The sequence below is a fragment of the Vidua macroura genome, chromosome 2, assembly GCF_024509145.1.
Source record: "Vidua macroura isolate BioBank_ID:100142 chromosome 2, ASM2450914v1, whole genome shotgun sequence".
In the NCBI taxonomy this organism is placed as follows: domain Eukaryota; kingdom Metazoa; phylum Chordata; class Aves; order Passeriformes; family Viduidae; genus Vidua; species Vidua macroura.
The window spans coordinates 75,187,854-75,208,033 of record NC_071572.1 but is presented as its reverse complement, the minus strand read 5'-3'; the positions used below and the strand labels follow the sequence as shown (position 1 = coordinate 75,208,033).

General features: G+C 47.6%; 2 protein-coding genes across 2 annotated transcripts; one reads left to right on the top strand and one right to left on the bottom strand.

Moving 5' to 3' along the window:
* The first annotated feature begins 459 nt into the window (after positions 1-459).
* LOC128804153 (homeobox protein NANOG-like) lies at positions 460-2,911 on the top strand. The gene is made up of 4 exons (XM_053971686.1): positions 460-655; positions 1,019-1,293; positions 2,027-2,116; positions 2,489-2,911. Exons 1-4 carry the CDS (start codon positions 460-462, stop codon positions 2,909-2,911), a joined length of 984 nt encoding a protein of 327 aa, XP_053827661.1.
* Positions 2,912-7,934: 5,023 nt separating this feature from the next.
* LOC128803782 (homeobox protein NANOG-like) lies at positions 7,935-14,710 on the bottom strand. Its single transcript, XM_053971038.1, has 4 exons — positions 14,530-14,710; positions 11,165-11,439; positions 9,773-9,862; positions 7,935-9,308 (listed from the first exon to the last, which is right to left on the bottom strand). The coding sequence occupies exons 1-4, from the start codon at positions 14,708-14,710 to the stop codon at positions 8,946-8,948; spliced, it is 909 nt and encodes a 302-aa protein (XP_053827013.1). The 3' UTR covers positions 7,935-8,945.
* Positions 14,711-20,180: the final 5,470 nt, after the last annotated feature.

Genomic DNA, 20,180 nt, shown 5'->3' with positions numbered 1-20,180 from the left:
AATGATGGTTGCGATCTGCAATGCAGACGCACAAAGTCTCCTCATGCCCCGCGGCGGGCTCCTGGACCATTCTTTCTGTTTGGGTGGGGACCTGTGAAATGTGGGGGATGTCTGCTAAGCTCCGTCCAGCTCAACGGGCGACTCTGCTCAGGCCTGCTGCCCCGAGGGGCGAGCAAGGACCTCCTTCCCACGCCCCAGCAGGGAGTGATGCACTCATCCCCACCGTGGCATCTACCAGCCAAGTTGGCAAGCGCAGCCTGGTGTCCCAGCCCTCCCCCGGTCCCTGAATACCGTCGAAATCCCTTCCCCCCAATCAACCAACTTTTAACATGACAATGGCCATGACAATACCCTCCAGCCAAGGCCAGGCCGGGGCGGACTTAAAGCATCCCCCCTATCTCCCCCGCACAGGAGTGCCTATCCGCGGACTGCCGGCAGTCCCGACGGTCACCTCGCGTCATGCTCGGGGCAGGGGCACCCGGCCCGGCCATGAGCACCCACCTAGCCACGCCGCAATATGTGCTCTACCCCGGCGCGGCCAGGTATGGGGACTATTACTGGTTCTCCGCAGGCAGCATGGACAGCGTGCCCACCGAGGAGGCTCCGGCGCCGGACGCGCTCCCGCTGCCCACGGCCAAGACGCCCAGTCCCTCAGGTAACGCGGCCGGCCGGCCGAGCGATCGGGCTGCCCCGGGCTGGCAGTGGCCATGTGCCCCGGGGCTGGGAGGCGATGCCGTGCTGCGGACGGGAAGGGCGGCGGGAGCCGGGCGCCAGCGTGCCCGCTCTGCTCGGACGGGACGGGCCAAGCCAAAGGGGCGAACAGGGGCGCATCGGTTGTGCCGCCATGAGGCGACCTGTGCCCTCCTCCCCGCGCTGCGCTGCCCTGCCCACGGCTGCGGAGCCCCTGCGAGTCCCCAGGGCACCCGCAATCTTAAATTCTCCCGAGAAGCTGGGCTTTCAAGGTTTTTTGAGTCTTCCCTGACTTATTTTGCTCACCCCAGTTCTCTTTTCTCCTCAGTTGACTCTCCAGCTTCCTCCAGCTCTGGGACACTCACCCAGTACCACACCCCCGACTCCGCCACCAGCCCTACCGCAGCAGGGAGCCCGTCTCCCCACTCCTCTCTCCAGAAGGTCAAGGCGCAAGGCAAGGGTGTGGTGAAGACGGGCAAGAGCCGCACAGCCTTCTCGCAGGAGCAGCTGAAAGCCCTTCACCAGCGCTTCCAGAGCCAGAAGTACCTCAGCCCCCAGCAGATCCGGGAGCTGGCTGCTGCCCTTGAGCTCACCTACAAGCAGGTGAACATCTTGCTTTGAGCAGCAGCTGATTTGGGGTCTTTCTCTTTTTTTTTTTTTTTTTTTTTTTTTGCATGGTTTTCGTTTTTCTTGGACCCCAGAGAGAAATTTCTTTGATTATCTTGGAAGTGCTACCTCTTACGTTAGAGAGCAGAGGGTGTGAAAATCTATGACTCAGTCTTAGGTTTGGTTCCAGCACTATCCACCCACTCTGTGCAGGTGTTTCAAAGGGCCTGCAGAGCAGCAAAGCAGGGCTGTGCATAGTCAGGTTACTGTTCTGCAAGGACATGTGTTGTCTCTCAATGCAGAAAGGTACCGGCACTGCTATGCAAGTGGCCTTTCCTAGTCGGAGTGGCACCATGGTCTCTCCCTAGAGAGAGGGTCCTTGCTCCAGCAGCTGCTTGTGTCTGACTAAAAGAACGATTCGCTCCTGAGCCCTAACCATGGCACAGCAATGAGATGGTGCTGTACAGCCCGATTTCTGCAGTTGCCTTGGCCGCTGTTTTAGGTAGGGTTTCTGAAGTCAGGAAAGGTCTGGTGGTGATCTGAGGAGTAGGAATGTTACTTTTCATGTCTTAGCTCTGTGATTTCACAGCCACCCGCATCTGCTGCACGTTGTTAGCTGCTGAAATTATTTACAGTATTAGAAAGGGGATTGTAGCAGAAACAAGGATGTGTAGTAAGCTCTTTAAAAATTAATTTCTAATTTCTTATGCCCTTTCTGCATCACTTTTAGGTGAAAACATGGTTTCAGAATCAACGGATGAAATTTAAGCGTTGCCAAAAGGAGAGCCAGTGGATGGATAAAGGGATGTATTTACCACAGGTGAGTAAACTTCCCCATCAGCACCTGTCATAGTTCTTCCAGTCTGCGGGGAGAAGTGTATCATGTCCAACCTGGTAATTCAAACAAACCACAGGACTCAATACTACCAAGCCAGTTGAATTCCTCGTAACAGGGCTTACAATGGCATTTCTTTTAAGTTTTCCCCCCAGCGTAGTTGTTCCTGGACACGTTGAGCTGGAGATTACTAACCGGTCATCTCTGAGATTACTGGTCTATTGGGAGGACAATGGGCCTGAAAAAGGCGCTATTGTTCGGCTTGGAGGGGGAGCTGGGGGAGAAAAGAGGACCCATCCAAAAGAATGGGCCGTTGGTGTGGTTCTGCACTGCTGAACGACTTTCTTTGTCTCCTAGAATGGGGTTCATCAGGCTGCCTACATGGATATGGCACCCACGTTCCACCAGGTCTTCCCTGCCGGTTCTGGCAGGAACTTTCAGGCTGTGCCCCACGTGCACCAGGCTTACAGCAGCGGACAGACTTACGGGAATGGGCAGAACCTCTACTCGTTCTCATCTCTGGAGGATGAAGGGCTCTTTGGAAAAGGTGGGACAAGCTGCAATACCCAGCAAACCATGGGTTTATTAAGCCAGCAAATGAACTTCTATCACAGCTACTTTGACAATATAGATTATGTCAGCGTGGAGGTAGAAGACACCTTCAACTTCCAGAGCACCTCTGACACTGTTACACCATTTTCGAGCTCTCCTATACAGAATCAATGCCAGTTACCTTGGCACCCCATGGGGACCCAGAGTGGGTATGAGTCTCAGGTCTGAGTATATTTTTCTCCCACCTCTCGTGTTCACCCATGGGATTTCCAGGGTTTTGAATTCATGTTCTATTTGTTTTTCTTGCCTCTCCTCCACTACTGCTGTTTTAACTACTGGAGGGGCTCAGCACCCTGCTGCCTGGGGCTAGTTCCCTATTTAAGTGTGCCTGTCTGCTCATAGCTAACCCTTGGCAAAGATGCTTTGGGTATTGATGAGTTTGAACCTCATTCATTGAGGCCAGTGTGCAATGTTGCAGTTGTGAGCAGCAGAGGTTAAGTTCTGTTTGTTGTTCAAGTCTCACCTTCTTTGCTGCTTCTCTAGCAGGTGATCTCTGATCCTTGCCCTGTGTGTCTTGCAGCAGAGCTTCCACTGCAAAGGAGGTGAATATTTGTTGTTGCTGAATAATTTTTTCATAAAGTTTGTGTTTTGTAGTGTTACCAAGCATGTTTTATGTTATGTCCATGTTGTGTTTTATTGTTTTTTCTCGTTAATGTTCAATGTTCTTAATGTTAATGTTCTTACAAAGTTGTTTGAATTGAAAATAAACTACTTTATTTTAATATTGTGATGCTGTCACCAGCTTGCATTTGAACAGCTGGCTACGAGAGTGGTTGTGCTACACAGGTTAGACCTGCAGTACTGAGGAAAGGGAGGAAAAAAATAACCCCTACTGTGTTTCTCCCAGGGTGGGATCAAGTAATTGTTAAGAAGGAGCAAGTCACAGAAGTCTATCAGTCTGTTTTTAATATGCAGGTGTATAGTCTACTGTAAGGAGGGCGGGGGAGGCTCTAGGACTAGGCAACTGGACAAGCTGCTGGCTTGAACTGATGTGCAGCCCTGTAACGTGCTTCTATTAGCCCTTGAACAGCAATGCTTTTAAAAAAAATAAAGTATTGATGAAAGAGGATGGAGCAAAAGAAAGTGTCCTGGAGATTGTGTGGCCTCCTGCTGGTGCTCCAGAAGATCACAACTGGAGGTCTGGAATCCCGCGTAATTAAATATGCAGCTCTGTTGGGTTTCTTGTACTGACCTCAAATGGCACCAGAAGTCTGCGACTAAGTAACTAAATCTCCTGCCTCCAGCATTGAAACAAAACCAGAACCAAGTTGCTATTTAGTCATACTCCAAACTAGCAGAAATTGTGTTTCGGCTTAATCCCAGGTTCTTTAAAGTACCTTACACCACTGAAGCCCTTCATCTGGAAGGGGTAATTCAATGGGTACTCCCACAGAGCGCAATTAGCTAAATTGGCAGCCGACTGCTCAGGCTCAAACTGCTGCAGGTCCTTTGCTGAACAGAACCTGCTTGTGTGGGTGCAAAAGCACATCCCCACTTTTCAGTTGCAATGCTGCAGTCCTCTGCTCACAAGGTGTAAGGTACAGTAGATACATGAAGGGAGAGAGGAGCAGAGGTTTGAGCCTGTGTAGAGAAGGACAAAAGAACGTGTCACTTATATGTATGGGCTACCAACCTTAACAGCAGAAAAAGGTACATCTGGCCTGTAAAAGAGGGAAATGCCAGGTTCACGTGGTTTTCTGTATTACATAACAAGAGCTCCTTTCTCATCTGGATGGGAGATTCATATCCCAGTAACATTGTATAAATTCTGGTTAATTCTCTAGCAACAGTATTAATTTCAACAATTGCCTTGACAAAGTAAAGCTGAACCATATCAATCACCTATACAAGTCATACATACTATGCCTTGTCTTTCAGCTTTAAAATGAGCAGCTTATGATTTTTGGGGTTATTTCAAGATGCAGTCTTTGCAGAACAATTGCAGAGGATGCCTGCTGCAGTTTACCTGTGCCGCTTCGTATGTTTTGTGTCTGCTGCAAGGGTAAGGAGATAGCCAGAACTCTGCTGGCAGGTGTCCTTCTGCAAAAACAGATATTATTGCTAAAACAGTCCTGGGGCTGAGAATGATTGTTCTGCATGTTATGGTTTGTTACTCCATGTACTATGGGAGTGTTCTGTGGAAATTGAGTGTTCCCTCATGGCTGTGTTATTCCTCTGGCTGCTCAGCTTGGGTTTTGTGCAGGTTTGGCAAGCATATGTAGCTGGAGGGAACATGTGGAGTAGCTGTTGTTCGAGTTTTGGAAGGTGGGCTGGAAAGAACTCACAGTTGTGTTTCTAGAGCCTGTGGAATTAAAAAATCAGGACTCTGTCTTTCCACAGAGCTGGTGATCTCTTCTGTTACCTTCACGCACCTGAATCACATCACCATGTGAAACAACTGCACAGGTAATTGGGCACTACCAAAACTGGTGGAGATGAAGATGCCTCCAGCCTCATACTTGCAGAAATGTTGGCATTAGTTCCTTAGAGGAAGAAAGTGCATGCCAGAAACAGCTCTTTCTGCTAGGATGCATTACACCTCTGTTAGGACTGCTGCTTCCTGTAACTCTGCTGTGTACCAGTAAGTTCTGCACACTGCAAACATGATTTGCCTTGCCAGCAAATCTTTTTAGGATCAAGCTGTAAGATGATTTGGAGCACTTCATATGCATTACAGCTTGTGGGAATACACTCCTCGTTTACAATATCGGCAGTGACAAAAAAGGTGCAGATGTAGTTCCAGTGATGCAGAGAATACCACTTAAACAGAAGAAATTGGGTCTGGTACAGATTATGTAGACCAGGATTTTATTCCGTAGTTCACTGGGTTCCAGCTGTCCCACAGGTAAAATACCAAGAGCAGTGGAAACCTCATTCCTTGCTCTCCATGTCAATGTGGCCTGCAGGGATTTTATAAGCTACATGTTTCTTCTGAGTGATCCATGAGCAAGGGCTCACAGCCCCAGTTGTCTCTCTAGCGCAGATAAAGGTAATAATCTTTGCTTTAATAGGCTCTTCCCTACGGGCATATGTAAGCATATTTAGCTATCTAACTGCATCGCATGACTCGAGGGCTGAGCTAACAGGGTTTCAGAAATTTTCAGTCAAGCATTGCCACACAGCATATTGGCTGATACTGAATAGTCATGAGGCATGAATGACTCTAAATCATTGCAATTGGACATTAAAATAAAAGGAAAAAAAAAAAAAACTTAAAACCCCCAACAACAAAAAAACAATAACAAAAAACCCGAGAAACCTCAGTCCTAAGTCTTTTCATACCTGTGAGGGCCATGTAGTCTTCATGCTGTCCAAACTTTTGAAGAGTATCCTCAGGTCCTATCTGAGAATCTCTTTCATAACTCAGCTAGAATTAATTTCTCATACTTGACAAAAGTCCATCTGCTGTCTAGCAGCTGGAGAGTGTCCAGACCATTAAATCTTTTACAAATTACAACACTGGGACTTCTGCTTTAGGGGAGCCCCAAGATCCAGCTAAGTCATTGCTTAGATACTAGAGAAAGACCAGAAAAGAAACTAAATCCCCAGTGTCCCTCTGGCTGCCTGGGGCTGAGGGACTCCCTCTAACAGTAGCTGCATTCCTGCTCTTTTTACATAGGACATCGGGAATGCAGCTCCTGATACAGCAGACATCAATGATCTCACTTCCTGGAAGCTGCTTACTTGCCTGTTTGGAATTGCTGCAGGTTTTTAGACACCTAACTGCCTGTGGCAATAAGGTCTGTCTTTGGATGATGACCTCTGAAAAATTATGTCTCTGAGGAAACCACAAGATTTGGTAGTGTTTGTTAGCACTACCTTGCTGAAGGTCAATAGCAGGGAGATCACAGCTGTTGCTCTTACAGACAGCAGCTTTCTGCAAGCCAGTCCCAGAGTCTCCACAGCAAAATCCTGCCTGTCCTAAAGCGTCTCTGAAGGAGCAGGGCATGACATGTGACTCCTTTTCCAAAGAATTATTAGTGAGGACTGCCACAAGCTCAACTTTTTTCACCTACAGCAGCCTTTGATGGGTTGGCATGGAAAGGTTTTAGGTTATATTCAGGTAAGTAAACAGAACTGTTGGGTTGAGAAGAACTGAAAAATATCTTCATTCTGGTGTGAGAGCCCTGATAATTGCCACTATTATCCACCCTCCAATGTTAGCCAGCACCTTTTCAGTCGGCTTAATGGTTCCCCACCCCTCTGATGGTTTCAAGAACAGTCTTGCCCATCCTTAGCCACTTGATGGTTGCAAAAGGAGAGGGTGGGGGCTGTGCCAAGACTATATGACTCACCATCCAAAAGGCCTTATCTTTCCCCAGATCATGCTGGCCACGTGATGTGGTTCAACGCCAGGCAGCAAAGAAGCACGATGCAGCCACTCAACTTGATCACTCACCACCAATGGGGGAGAGAATCAGAAGACCAAAAGTGAGAAAACTCGTGGATTGAGATAAAAACAGTTTAATAGGTAAAGCAAAAGCCGCACACACAAAGGAAAACAAGGAATTAATTCACCCCTTCCTATAGGCAGGCCACCTCCAGGACAACAGAGGCCCATGCTGTGTAATGATTATTAGAAAGACAAAGGCCATCACTTTGGATGTCCCCCTCTTCCTCCCCCCAGTTTTCTACACTGAGCCCAATGCCATATGATATGGAATATCCACTTGGTCGGTTGGGGTCAGTCGTCCCAGCTGTGTCTCCTCCTAACTCCTTGTACACCCCCAGGCTTCTCGCTGTCAGGGAGATAATGAGAAGCAGAAAAGGCCTTGACACTGTGCAAGCCCTGCTCAGCAGTAATGAAAATATCTCTGTATTATCAACTCCACTCTCAGCACAAATCCAAAACACAGCTCCATCCTAGATACTGTGAAGAAAATTGAACACCGCCAAAGTCAGCACACCATACAGTTTACAGTAGAGTCAAAGAGTGTCTGCATGAGTGGGAGAGGGAACAAACAGCTGTGAAGCACAGGGACATAAATTGGCTTTGTCAACAGAAGACCATGCCTCTTATTACTCTAGTCACAGAAATCACTGCCTTCATTTTATGCCCTTTTTTTTAACCATGGCAGCTACTTCATTGAATTAAGAGAAATTCGTTGTCATCATCAAAGAGTGATAGGAAACCTGTGACTCAGGGAACCGGAGGCCTGTTATTACATGTACTTTGCTACACACATCTGGTTCTAGGTACTTAGGCACTTACATAGTCAAGTTTAGAAATTACAGTACCTCCATGACAGTCCCCATATTCAATACTGCTGGATATGGAAAATTCTTAAGGTAGGTAATAGTTACTCACCTGTTTCTTTGACTTATCTGGCATTGCCAAGGGCCATGAAGCTGATCCATTAATAATACAGAAAAATTTCCGTTTATATTTTCAGCATCAAATAACAATGCATACGGCTGCTATGGCTATTTATGTTTCATCTGGTTTTTATATTGCAATGCTCTATTGCAGTGGGAAAAAAGAGATATATAAAAATACATAATGCATCTTAAAAAGTACTCTTTTTTTATTTGCCAGATTGAATGCACTGTTAGGTTTCCTCAGGGGGAAGCACAGAAAGATACAGACTACAAGGACGAGCTTATAAGATCATCTTACCAGCCTTTCTGCAAGCTACTTGTCACAATTCCCTTCATTAGACACTTCATCACTTCATCTCATGGCTGATATACAGAACTGATGGTTTACACTTCAAATGGATAACTGGCACGTGGCAGTAACTTTGCCAACTTCAGTTAAAGGTACGTGACCAGCACCTCTCCACACAGCCCCTGGCTTCATGTATTATGTGCACACAACTGTACAGTGATACATAAAAATGAGATTCCCAAAGGAATCTGTGCTTCCCCTTAAACAAGTTACAAGATCCATAATTAAGAAGACCCAGGGCATAAGCTGGGTAGCCAGATCTTGGGCTTTGCTATAAGGGAGCTTGGTTGTCTGTGCCAATCAAGAAAGGAATGTGTGTGTGCACGTGTACGGGCACAGAAATGAAGGGCTCTGTGTGCGTGTACCTGGGCAAACGGGTCTCTGCACAGCTGCATGTCTGCAGGCACACATCTGGATGCCAAAACAGGTTTTAGCTACAAGGTGTCCCTGAGGTGGCCAGCACACCAATAACAAAGGGAGAGATGAGAATAAGATTTGATTCCTGGCTGCCCAAGTACCCCACATCCACAGTGCTTAGGAATGATAAAGATGATGGCTGGCAGCAGTTGGGAAAGGAGCCCCCATAGTGGCTGAGTGGTGCAAATTACAGCCATCAGCTGTCTTTGAGCCTGGATATTCCACATTGCCAGGATAGCTGTGGTAAAAGTCTACTTTGTGCTGGGCAATGAAGCCCACTGTCTGCTGGACACTGCAGGTCCCCCCGCCTTTGCCAAAGACTCCTCCATCCTCGCTGGTCACAATTGTGTAAGCGTTCTGCCCTGCTCCATAGTGCTGACAGGGGGCAGGCATGGTTTGGATGTTGCCAGCTGTGGTGATGGGGTAGCCCTGGTGGAATTTGGGGTGCACGTCCAGGTAAGTACCACTCTGGAAGCCACTCTGAAAGGGAAAGGCAGAGAGTCAGAACACATAGCTTCTCCACTGGTGTCCACAGGCCTAACATGTACTGGGGCTCTGCCCCTTCACATTTCATATTGTCTATGGACCAGCAGCAATGGCATGGAGGGGAAGAAGAACTATGTTCTCATAGCTCAGGGGTGGATACACAATCATATATATATATATATATATATATATATATATATATATATATATATATATATATATATATAATCATATACACATAAGAGGAAAACAGCTTTTCCCTGGAAACACTTCTGTGGTATAGCCAGCCCACTGCTGGGCTACCACCAATACACATGGTGTGGTGCCAAGTCTGTGCCCCTGTGCTGAGCAAACCAGAAGGCCAGGTACACTCACACTCAAGTTGCCCCCATGGAGGAAATATGGGACTGATCTGCCCAGACGGAAGAGCCATGATGAGCCATGTGCTGTGTTCTTACTTGTGTGAGACACTGAGCACGTTCGCTCCACAGGCTCTGCTTCTGGCACCTTTTCAGCTTCATCCTCCGGTTCTGGAACCAAGTCTTCACCTGGGAGGGGAAGGGAAAGCAAAGAAAATGTCAGCAAAGGAGAGGGAAGAACAAATGTAACTAAATTCACAAGCAGGAAGAACCAGAGGGAGTGACCAGATGGCAGAGATACATGGGCAGCAGCAGATAAAAGCCTTTAAGAACTCCTGGGGGGGTGTTGCCAAGGGGAGAGGTCTGTCTAGCAGCCTCAGCAGGTGGCTAGTGCAACTGTGTGGTGGGGGAGGGGGTGGCTCGGTGTCAAGAGACAGTGATAGTTGGGACGAATTGACTCATTCCAAACATGGAGGTGAATGACTGGTGTAAATCAGATCCACCGGCACCTCTACAAGCCCCCTGCACTACAGGCAAACTTCTAAGACGCCGTTTCTGCATATTTGCGAATAGAGAAGGGACAGATCTGCTCCTTGTCCCCAGCAGTTCCCAAATTCAAAGCTCCTTGCTGGGGCGAATTCCAGGGCCATTTACCCCCGGGCTGTGTCTGCACTGTGAAAGCAGCTTTTGCAGGGATGTGGATTGAAGAAAGAGCAGACTGTCCCACCTGCCTTGTTCCTGACAGAACCAGTTTAGTCTGTGCTGTACGTGTGCACTTACAATGCACATATAACCTTTTTAGTCCCAGGGCATCCCGGCCATCATGCCCAGCTCTGAGATTCAAATTTCAGGAAGATTTTGGACTTGTAACTGCAAGCTCTTGTGCCCATCGCCCAGCCTCCCCTGCTTTAGTAAGGCATCACTGGGTAAGGCATCATTTCACTACACGCAACCTACCTGGAGATCAGCAGAGACCCTAAAGGGCAGTGATGTGTGAACCTAGCAGCAACCAGGGGGAGGAGGGAACGGTGTCAAGCAGCCAGGCAGTGCTGAGTGTGGAGCATTATTAGATACTGGACAAGATAAGACCTGGGAGACACTAGCAAGAGCTTTCAGCAAGTCGCAGCAGCCCTGTGATTCAGCGAACAGGGTTTCTGAGAAGTTCACAGCCCATGAAAAAAATCTGTGAAGTGCTGTCAAGCCCAGGGTAGACTGTGGCGAACAACATATTCATCACTGGGTTTGCAATTCTACTACGGGTGCTGGCAACAGAACCCTTAACTGACCCCCGACTTGGGAGGCCCAAATGAGGTGCCACTGACCCCTCTATCTGCAAAAGTGCTTCTGATCTCTGGGCATGAATAAGCAGGGGAGCAACTGTTAGCTTGCCTCAGTCCCTGCTGGGGACTCATCTTTCCATCCTGGCACTCCCTTAAGTGACCACTCAGCCACTGTGAGATCAATATACTGTGGGTCAAAGTCTGTGTTCACCTGCTTGTAGGTGAGCCCCAGGGCAACAGCCAGCTCCCGGATCTGCTGGGGGCTGAGGTACTTCTGGCTCTGGAAGCGCTGGTGCAGGGTTAGCAGCTGCTCCTTGGAGAAAGCTGTCCGGCTCTTGGTCTTCCTGATCCCCTCCACACCATATTCTTTGCCTTTCTGAGACTTAGCTGTAGGCTGTGGGGATGAGGATGAGGAATGTGGACTGGTAGCTGAATCTGGTGTGAATTGGCTGAAATTCCCAGAACTGGATGAAGCTGGGGATACTTCTATAAATAAAAAGAAAATGAGAAGAGGTGTAAGAGAAAATGTTTAGCTTTCTCCCTGCCTGCTGTAGAGCTCCTTGCCTACCAGACAGGAGCTTTCTTGAAGCAAAGGCTCCTGTGACCCTCCTTTCGTCATGGATCTGAGAGCACAGATATGTGCACTGAGAGCGAGCAGCTTCCCAGCTCAGTCCCTTCTGGGATGTTTATGACTCCCTTTTGCCAGGCAGAAAAGGCAGGGCAGGGAGTGGTGCTAGAGCTTGGTGCACATTGGTTCACAGTGAGCTCTCCTCCTCCAGATGGCCTCAATAATATTTCAGTCTGACTGTGGTGTAAAAAGGCCTTGTCATGACTGCAAGCATAGCTCTGGGTGGCTGGGTGGGTTCCCCAGAACTGCCTGCCCAGCAATACCAAGGCACTCAAGAGAGACAAAAAAACCTCTGACCAGGGTGTGCGGTGGGGCAGAGCAGCCAGTGCTCACAGTGAGGGCAGCAGGTGGAGAACATCAGGCATTGGATATTGGCTCAGTCCTGTTTGACTTTGTCTCCCACCACAGGCCATGCCACTGCTGGAGACACTGTAGGTGGAAGGACCTATTTGTCTGAGAGAGGCTTTTAGTGAGAGAATGATGAAGGAGAGAAATTTCACATGAAAAAGGAGAGAGAGAGGAAAGGTGGATGTGTGAAACAGGTGAAAGGAGGCAGCAGTCCTGCACCAGAAACATAGGAGACAAAATACAAGAGTGCAGAGGAAGGCATTCAAGCCCTTCTCATTTGTCCTGGTACATGTCTTAAGGGATCTCTGTGGATGGCAAAATTGAGATAAAGACCTAAGGGAAAAGTTTCCTGAACAATCTGGGCTCCTAGTGAAGACAAAACCTGCCAAGATGTAAAGTCACTCAGGCTGCAGCAATAAGAAAACGTGTCACATGCCAGATTACTGGGGTCTGAGAGAGGCTGAGACCTTCTCAGGGCAACCTGACTGGTCAAAGGGCTGTGATACCAGTCATTCCTCTTTCCCTTAACTATAATGATGAATCTGCCCATCCCTCCCTCCTCCAGCTACTCCTCTACAAACTATCCTGCATGGTCCATCCCCTCTCCTCCTACTGGAAGTGCAGTGAATGAGGCAGTGCCATTTCAGTACACACCTTCTGACTACTGAGCCCAACCAATGTCTCCCAACCTCCTTACCAGTCACCCTGAGAGCTGTGACACTGAGACACCCTCCTCAATCACCAGAACATATGTCCAGAGCAAAGTACTGATGTCCCCTGGAGGAATGGGCTTCCCAGCCATCCTACAAAACCTTTCCTTCTTCTGTCCTAAGCTAAGAGTCTACTAAGCAATCACTCAAAAGCCTTCGACTCCTTTTGGACCTCAGAAAGGAGGCCACATCTGTGGTAGTGTTCCCCTTGTTATTCTCCTTACAGAGGCATTCCTGTCTCTGTGGTGCCTGCCATTGAAGGCCTGCCTGCTCTGGGCCATTTGCTATCCCTAGGAGATGACACCACCCAGAGCAGGGGCTGGGTGAACAGCCAGGGATGTAGTGGGGCAGGTTTCCAGCGCTGGAGAGCGAGGCCATGAGGATTGCAAAGGGATTCTGTCTGCAAGCAGAAAGAGGCTGTCAGCAATAGAGGTGCAAGGGCCTGCGGTGTTATGTGCATGGGGGTAGACTGCAGAGCCTTCAGGAAGCTGAACATCAGTGACCTGGCTGCATGGCAAGCTAAAACTTCGTGTGGTATCACAGGATGCTTGGCCCCTACAGGCTGTGCAGTAAAAAGTTTATAGGGAGAAAATGAGTATGCTGGGAACATGGGCCTGGAAAACAGGAAAGTCTCCTGTTAGACAGGAACCACAGTGAGACACTGTAGAACTAAAGCTCCCCCAGGTTGCTGCTTGACCTGTCATCCCAAAGCCCCATGAAATGTATCATGTGCAGCTCAAGCTCAGGACAAAAGTGCTCCCTCTCCCATGAGAAGAGAGTAAAGGAGAGAGGAAGCGAGAAACAAACAACAGTGCAACAGACATGAACATGAAAGCCTGTGACAGACCCACTCCCACAAGGTCCTGACATCTGTAGGCTTTGACTTCCACAACAGGGCTCTCTCTGAGAGAGGTATGAGGGGAGAGTCTTTGAAGATGGGGTTAAAGTCTATATACCAAACCCAACGGGGGCACACAAGAGTCCATCTGCCTGCTGCCTTTGTCAGGCAGGCAGCATGCAGAGAGCCTACGTGGCAGGTAGCCACATGCCGAGTAGCCATAGTCACTCTGCCTGAGCCTGTAGCTTTCCATAGTAAATGACAGCTTGAAAGTGGCACCCCAAAACCTAGCTCTCCTCCCACCCACTTACCTTGCTAGGGTGTTGCCCTGCTGACCATAATGTGAGGCTGGGAGAAAACCTGCTCTTATCAGCTCTTCTATTGCCCCTCACTGGAGTGGGAGAGGAATGACAGGAACAGAAAATGTCACTGTGGTGAGGCCTGGGACTTTTTGGTTAAAAAGGGAAAGGTGAAGCAACAAGAGCACACAAAGAAGAGGGAAAATAGAGGAAAATGGCAAAATGAAAGAAGTAGTGTGAGTAACAATGCTCGATTTAAAGGAGCAGATCTCCCAGCACCCAGGCCTTGGCTCATGATTAACAAGTACATAAAATGTGCAAGGAGTTTGTAAGGGGACGAGGGATACCACAAGCAGTATCTCCAGGATCTGTTTTTCTCGATGGCACACATGACAGCAATTAACTAAAAGGAGGCCCAGACATTCCCGAACCAAGAACCATGAACTTCCATAAGACCAAGTTGTCACTCTTCCCCTTCAGCCTGGAGCACAAACCTGACAGTGCCTCGACTCTTGAAGGCTCTTTTGAGGTTTAGGAAACCGGTTGGCAGTCACCCAAGAAAAGCAGCATGGAAAAGTGCTGTGACTGGCCAAGGTCACCCCTCCTCCTTGCCTACCACACCGCAGTTGCCTAGGTCACACACTAGGAAGCCAAGGCAAGGAAAGAGAAAAATCCGCTACAAGTCGTTTGAGCCTGACCTGGGAGCAGAGTTATCCTGGGGATCAGCTCCAGGACTCAGCTGCAAGGCCTTACCTGCTGTGTGCCTCCTCCCCGCTGCCTCCGGAGAGTGCCTGGCCGCGGCGTTTCCCGCGGGCCCAGCCGCCGTGGGCGCTTGTCCTGCGTCCCCCGCCGCGTTCCAGTAGAGCTCCAGGTACCCCCTGGCAGCCCCGCCGGGGTGCGCGGGGTACGGGGGCAGCGCCAAGTGCGCGCACATGGGGAGCGGCCGGAGGGGCGGATCGCCCCCCTCACACCAGCAGTCACCTCCGCCTGGGGGGCAGGTCTCACCGCCGAGCCGAGGCAGCCCCGGAGCGCAGACAGGCCTTTATAGCCGGCCATTCCCTGCCTGGGACCGCAATATTCACCGCGGCCCGCTCCTCCGGGCTCTTTGTCATGTTAAAGAGCCTGATCGGTGGGGTGGGGACGGAGCAGGGGGGAGGGAAAGCGGCACTTGGAATGGCATCAGAGCTGAAATATGTCCCCTCTGAATTCTTCCCATTCTGCAGGTTCCTCGGTCACACCTGAGTAGGGTCTGACCCAGAGCCCCAGGACAACTCCTCCTGTTTGCTTCTGTGGGCTCCGCTGAGCTTGTCGCGGCTCAAGATCCCGTGAGCGCGGATGTCCCGTACAAGACGGCCGTTCACTGCATTGCGAGAGCACATCCCGGCCAGTCTCCACCACGGGGGAGTGCGCAGCAGCTAAATCTGGTGCTGAGCTGCTCCGTACCGTGCCGGCCAAACCCACACCCTGCCCTGGGGAGGGTTCTGAGACCTTTACTTTGTGGCTTGTGTCACTCTGACACCTCCCCAAGACCCACAGACACCCCCTACTGACCTGGCAGCACTTCCCATACTCTTGGTACAGAGATGGGAGAGGGGGGAAAATGAGTAAGAATTAGAGCTGGGGATAGAGCTTTTTTTTTTTTTCCGGTTTTTTTTTTCCTTTTTTAACTGAGAAGGGATTTCCTTCATACAGGCCTTCGAGGGAGCCAGCTGAAAGTGTGTTTGGCCCATCTTCAACAAGCCTGTGCCAGAGCAAACTCAGAAATACTGGGCAAGTCACATCCAACACCAGATCTCACTTTGCAGAGCAGGCTCAGAAATCTCAGCTGGCTGGTCTCCAGGGGGACAACCAGCGAAGGCATTTTCACTGTGGAGCTAGGAGAAGATCTACTGTATGTAAGGTCCACAGCTAACAGATTTTCTTGCCCATGGCCTTTCAAAAACACATCCTTTTATTTGTGTAGCCTTGGCTGTGGCCTTTGCTAGGCTGCTGCATTATGTTGGTTGGAATAAAGGAGATTAAGAGTTTCCTTTAAGACAGGGTTAGCTGATGTTTCCTGACATATGGCCTACCCAAGGGGGACAGGCACCTGCAGAGCTGTTCATTAAATAGCTAAAGGTAAGTGAGTGACATACAGAATTCAGCTGTCAGCCTGCAGATTGGGCTTGTTTCAGTCCCCTCTCATCAGCAGGTTTTGGTCTACCTGTATTTAGTAAATTTTATTGGTTCAATTTCAAAAGACATTGTCAGTTTTTCACTAATGTCCATTTCTCAATAGAGAGATAGGAGTCCCAGAGTTAATTAAAATACTTCTTGCTAGAACCAGCCCTGCTTTGGCACCAGGACACATGCATGCCTCCTGTCAGAAGCTCAGAGCTGAAGTGTACACAGAAGTGTAAAATGATTTCAAATGGACAGTCCTTTCACTCCTCTGTACCTCATTACTTCACAAATGCTTGTTGCTGCTTTCATCCCAAGCCTGTGCTCATCCCAAGCATCCCAGTACCTGCCAAGAGGACAGAGAGGGGCACCTGCTTGCTGTCAGTTCTCAAGTATCAGCAGGGAGAAGATACAGACAGATGGGGGAAAGCAACAGAAATAGGAAGTAGAATTTAGATCAGTTTAAAAGGACATAGAACACCACTTCTACCAGGACTTGTGCTGCTGCTCTGTGCCCCATGGCAGGTCACTAGTCCTGGCTTCCCTGTCTGTAGAGACACTTTCCTATGAGGTGCAGACTGGAGGGAACTAGGGACCTGGCTAAAGTCGCTTTAACTTGGCACTGAGTTTTATGTTTTCTGTTTGCGTGAAACATTTTTTACTTTACAAACTGCAGGGCTTGACATATCTCTGCACAAGAACAGCACGTTTTTATGTTAAATTTACTTGAAAAAAACTTAAAGCAAAAAAAGTGCTTTTAAGCATATCTGACTCAATAGAAACCCAAGAATATCCTGAATATGTCAATCATGCTGCAGCAGCCTCTACAATTTGCTTTGGCTCATGTCTCCTTTCTGAATCATTCTACATTTCAGAGCTGCAGTGCCACAAGAGCTGAGATCACTGTCCCTCATATCTGCCCTCAAGCCCTAGCTAATTAAGCACCAGTTACATGTACAGAGCTTGGGACCCCACTGGGCAGCTCTAGTGGCACCAGTCAAAGAGGATGTTATGCTCTCCTTCCTTATTACTCATGCCTTGCCTGTTACCGTATATTGGTGTTCAAATTTGCATGGCCTTAGGTGCAGTTAGGATATGAAACCAAGGTAGCAGCCCTGGAAGGTATCAACATCTCTTTTAGGATTGTTGAACCTGAAGACCTGGCAGAAAACACGGTGTGGGTGCTGGTGTGGATGGCACTGGGGGTCTGTGTAGCTGCTGGGAGTTTCACTGGCTGAGCACTTCACACTTGATCTCATTGATTTCAGCTGCTTCTGAAGGTGTCTGCGATCTTTCCTACAAGGTGCCCAGAGGCCGTAATAAACCAGCTTAGTCACTTGCACTACAAAGTCCCTCTGAGCAGCAGCTGGGGAGAAGGGTGGTGTCACTCCTGCGGGCAGGAGGGGGACCGAGGGGCAGAGGAGTTGAGGGAACCTCAGAGCCTCACTCCCTGTGGTTTCAGAGCAGCAGCACCTCTGAGGGAGCTCCTTATGTCACCCACAAAACATGTGGCACAGATGTGGCTTGGCATCAAACCAAGCCTGGTTGGTCAGGAACTGTTTTGTTCCAGACCCGGCCCAAATACTCACTGTTATCTGACAATCCTGAGTATGGTTTCGGTTAATTATTCAAAGATTGTTAATATAGTTGTTTTAAGAAAAAGGCATTGATAGTACTGTTTCATAATATTTCTCCTTTTCTTTTTTTAAGCCTCAAACAAATGCCCTGCTTTGTTTAAACATTTGCAGGGTTGTTGTGATCGCTATTGATACTAATGGCTTAATCAAAAGACATTTTAAGAGCAAAATCCAGGAAAAATAATGCAGTTTGAAGGATAAGAAGCAAACTGGCTAAAACATTCCCAGATTGCAACATTACCTCTCTGTTCCCCCTTTAACCACTTCGTTCAGCATTTTAATTCTTTAATCATAAATTGAACTTGAATTTGCCTCTCTTAAAGCACCATACTTTTCTCAGAAGACTTTTCTTTTGGTGACTTACGATTTTCTACATTTTTTCTTTGCTTTCTGTGAGACTGTGCTGTAATCTAGTTAGATCCACGTGCTTGCCTGGTGTCACAATGACCTTGTACTCTTTATAAATATTGTTAACACGTCTGCAACAGAAAAGGGTTTTTTTTTCCCTGCTAATACACATGGCTTTGCTGAACTGAGAGTGGGCAGGGGAAAGGAGAATTTATTCCAAAAAAAATCATAAATGTGCTGCTACTTTCTAGGGGCTTTAGGTATGTCATACTGAGCTGAAAAATTCAGAAAGGGGTAAAATAACTTCCCATTGAGGGAATATAGCCAGATTTCATTTGGGTGATCATAAAAAGAAAAAAAAGGAAAAGGATTATTTTTTTTCTTTTTCCACTGTTCTCAGCCTAAGGCTGGTCAGAACAGGTACTTTGCTGTACATAGCAGCCATCCAGAGCCACAAAAAAAAGTTAAGATCCCTCAGGGCAGAAAGTTGTAAGGGGATCTATGGTAACACCTACCTAAAAAGACTGGGGGAGGGTCTAGAAAGCCTGCAAACCTTAAATAACATTCTTAAGTGTTTCCTAGCTTCCTTCAATTTTTCCTTCTGTAAATGTAATTTAGGACACAATTTCACATGTTAAGTGGTTTTGGTTCATGAAGTAAGGGAACAGAAGGCTCCTTCTCTTAAATTAATCAGAGTAATAAAAGTCCAACTTATTTTACTGTGCAAAATTTTTAGTAAGATCAGTGAAAGATAAAAATTAAAATCTATTCCACAGCCATAAATATGTGTATACATATACATTTAAACCCTCTTCCTCCCTCCCCTCCTCTTTTTTTTCTTCTTTTTTTTTTTTTCTAGTTTTTTTCTTTTTATCTGTGCAGTTAAAAAAATATTAAGGGTCAAGAAATGAATGGGCTTAGTTTCCAACAAAACAGTTTAGGACAAGCTGTTGATCATTATTGTGAGATAGATTTTTCTGCTCATACATCCTTCCTGGAGTCCTTCACACAGTCAGGCCCTCAAAGAGAAGTATAGTTTGACACTTACACCAGGAGGAAGATGAAACTGGAAAAAATGATCTGTCAGTGTTGCCAGCATTCCCACAGTCTCCTTGGTCTCATTTGTAGGCTTTTACTTCCCATTTGGCCAGAAAAAGGTGTGATCAGTGTAGGTAGAAGAGAAGGCCTGGACAATATTACCACATCTACCACTTTTAGTCTCATTCCAACATACATCTCTTGGAATGTAGTAGACTTGTCTGCTCTCACACATCCTTTATAAAGCCCAGTCTAGCTTCTCTCCCTTGTCTTCAGGTTTAAAAGGCACGTGTGGTTACTAGCCAAAGCAATTGCCCTGGCTGTATGGCTACAAGTTATGGCAGATACAACTAATTCTCATCCAGCCTGATGCTGCTGTGTGTTTCCCACTTCCCAAAGTGTCTGTCTGTGCCAGGCATGGGCCAGACATGAAATGGAAGGTGGAGTTTTCTCCCTATTCAATACGAGTTTTCACTTTGAAGAAATAAGTTTGCATATAAAATTACAGCAAGGCTTCACTCCAGAACCACCATGTCTAAATCCCCTGCAATAACGGATCTTAACTGCTGGTAATGTCATTTGTGGTATATTTTCTCCCAGAAAGGAGGGGAGGGTTTTTATAATGCTTAATTCTTTTTTGGTACTTGAACTGTTTCCTCTTCTCTTTAACAGAAGTCATGAGGATTTTTTATGGTGGTTATTGCCACAGTACCAAGCTGTCTGAAGTCTTGAAATCTCAAATCATGTTGAACCATTTTGCATCAAGCATAGCATTTTAATATAATTGTGCATATGGAGAAAACACTCCCCAACCACTAGAAAACTCATCTAGTTCTACAGAGAAGTGGTCCCTGCATGACATTCCCCATACTTGCTCCTAGGCAAATTTTCAAAAAAATTCCCACTTAAGTCTAATTTAGAAAACCGCAGGTCCCCATGGCTCCTCTGCCAGTTCAGCTGTCAATACCTGGGAGTACATCCCACTCATCCAACACTTTGATATTAGGTTTTGACCATAACATTTGAATTGGACTAGACTCAAGATATGTTTTCTGTGTTCCTTCCATGGTTTTCACTCATCTTGCTCCACGACCAGTGGGTCAGTGCACAGTCTCAAAAGGGAATGGTGAAAGGGTCTTCAATATCTTGTGAGGATGTGGTAGACAAGTAGAGGGTGAGCTGGCAGGGAAAGCTGCCCACAGAACAAGGCATAAAGAAACT

Excerpts from the sequence above, each read along its gene's own strand:
- LOC128804153 (XM_053971686.1), top strand. The coding sequence starts at position 460 with ATGCTCGGGGCAGGGGCACCCGGCCCGGCCATGAGCACCCACCTAGCC. Across the intron at positions 656-1,018 it reads CAAGACGCCCAGTCCCTCAG|TTGACTCTCCAGCTTCCTCC; the intron begins GTAACGCGGCCG and ends TTTTCTCCTCAG. Across the intron at positions 1,294-2,026 it reads TTGAGCTCACCTACAAGCAG|GTGAAAACATGGTTTCAGAA; the intron begins GTGAACATCTTG and ends CATCACTTTTAG.
- LOC128803782 (XM_053971038.1), bottom strand. The coding sequence starts at position 14,710 with ATGTGCGCGCACTTGGCGCTGCCCCCGTACCCCGCGCACCCCGGCGGG. Across the intron at positions 11,440-14,529 it reads GGGGAGGAGGCACACAGCAG|AAGTATCCCCAGCTTCATCC; the intron begins GTAAGGCCTTGC and ends TTTTATTTATAG. Across the intron at positions 9,863-11,164 it reads TGGGGCTCACCTACAAGCAG|GTGAAGACTTGGTTCCAGAA; the intron begins GTGAACACAGAC and ends TTCCCCTCCCAG.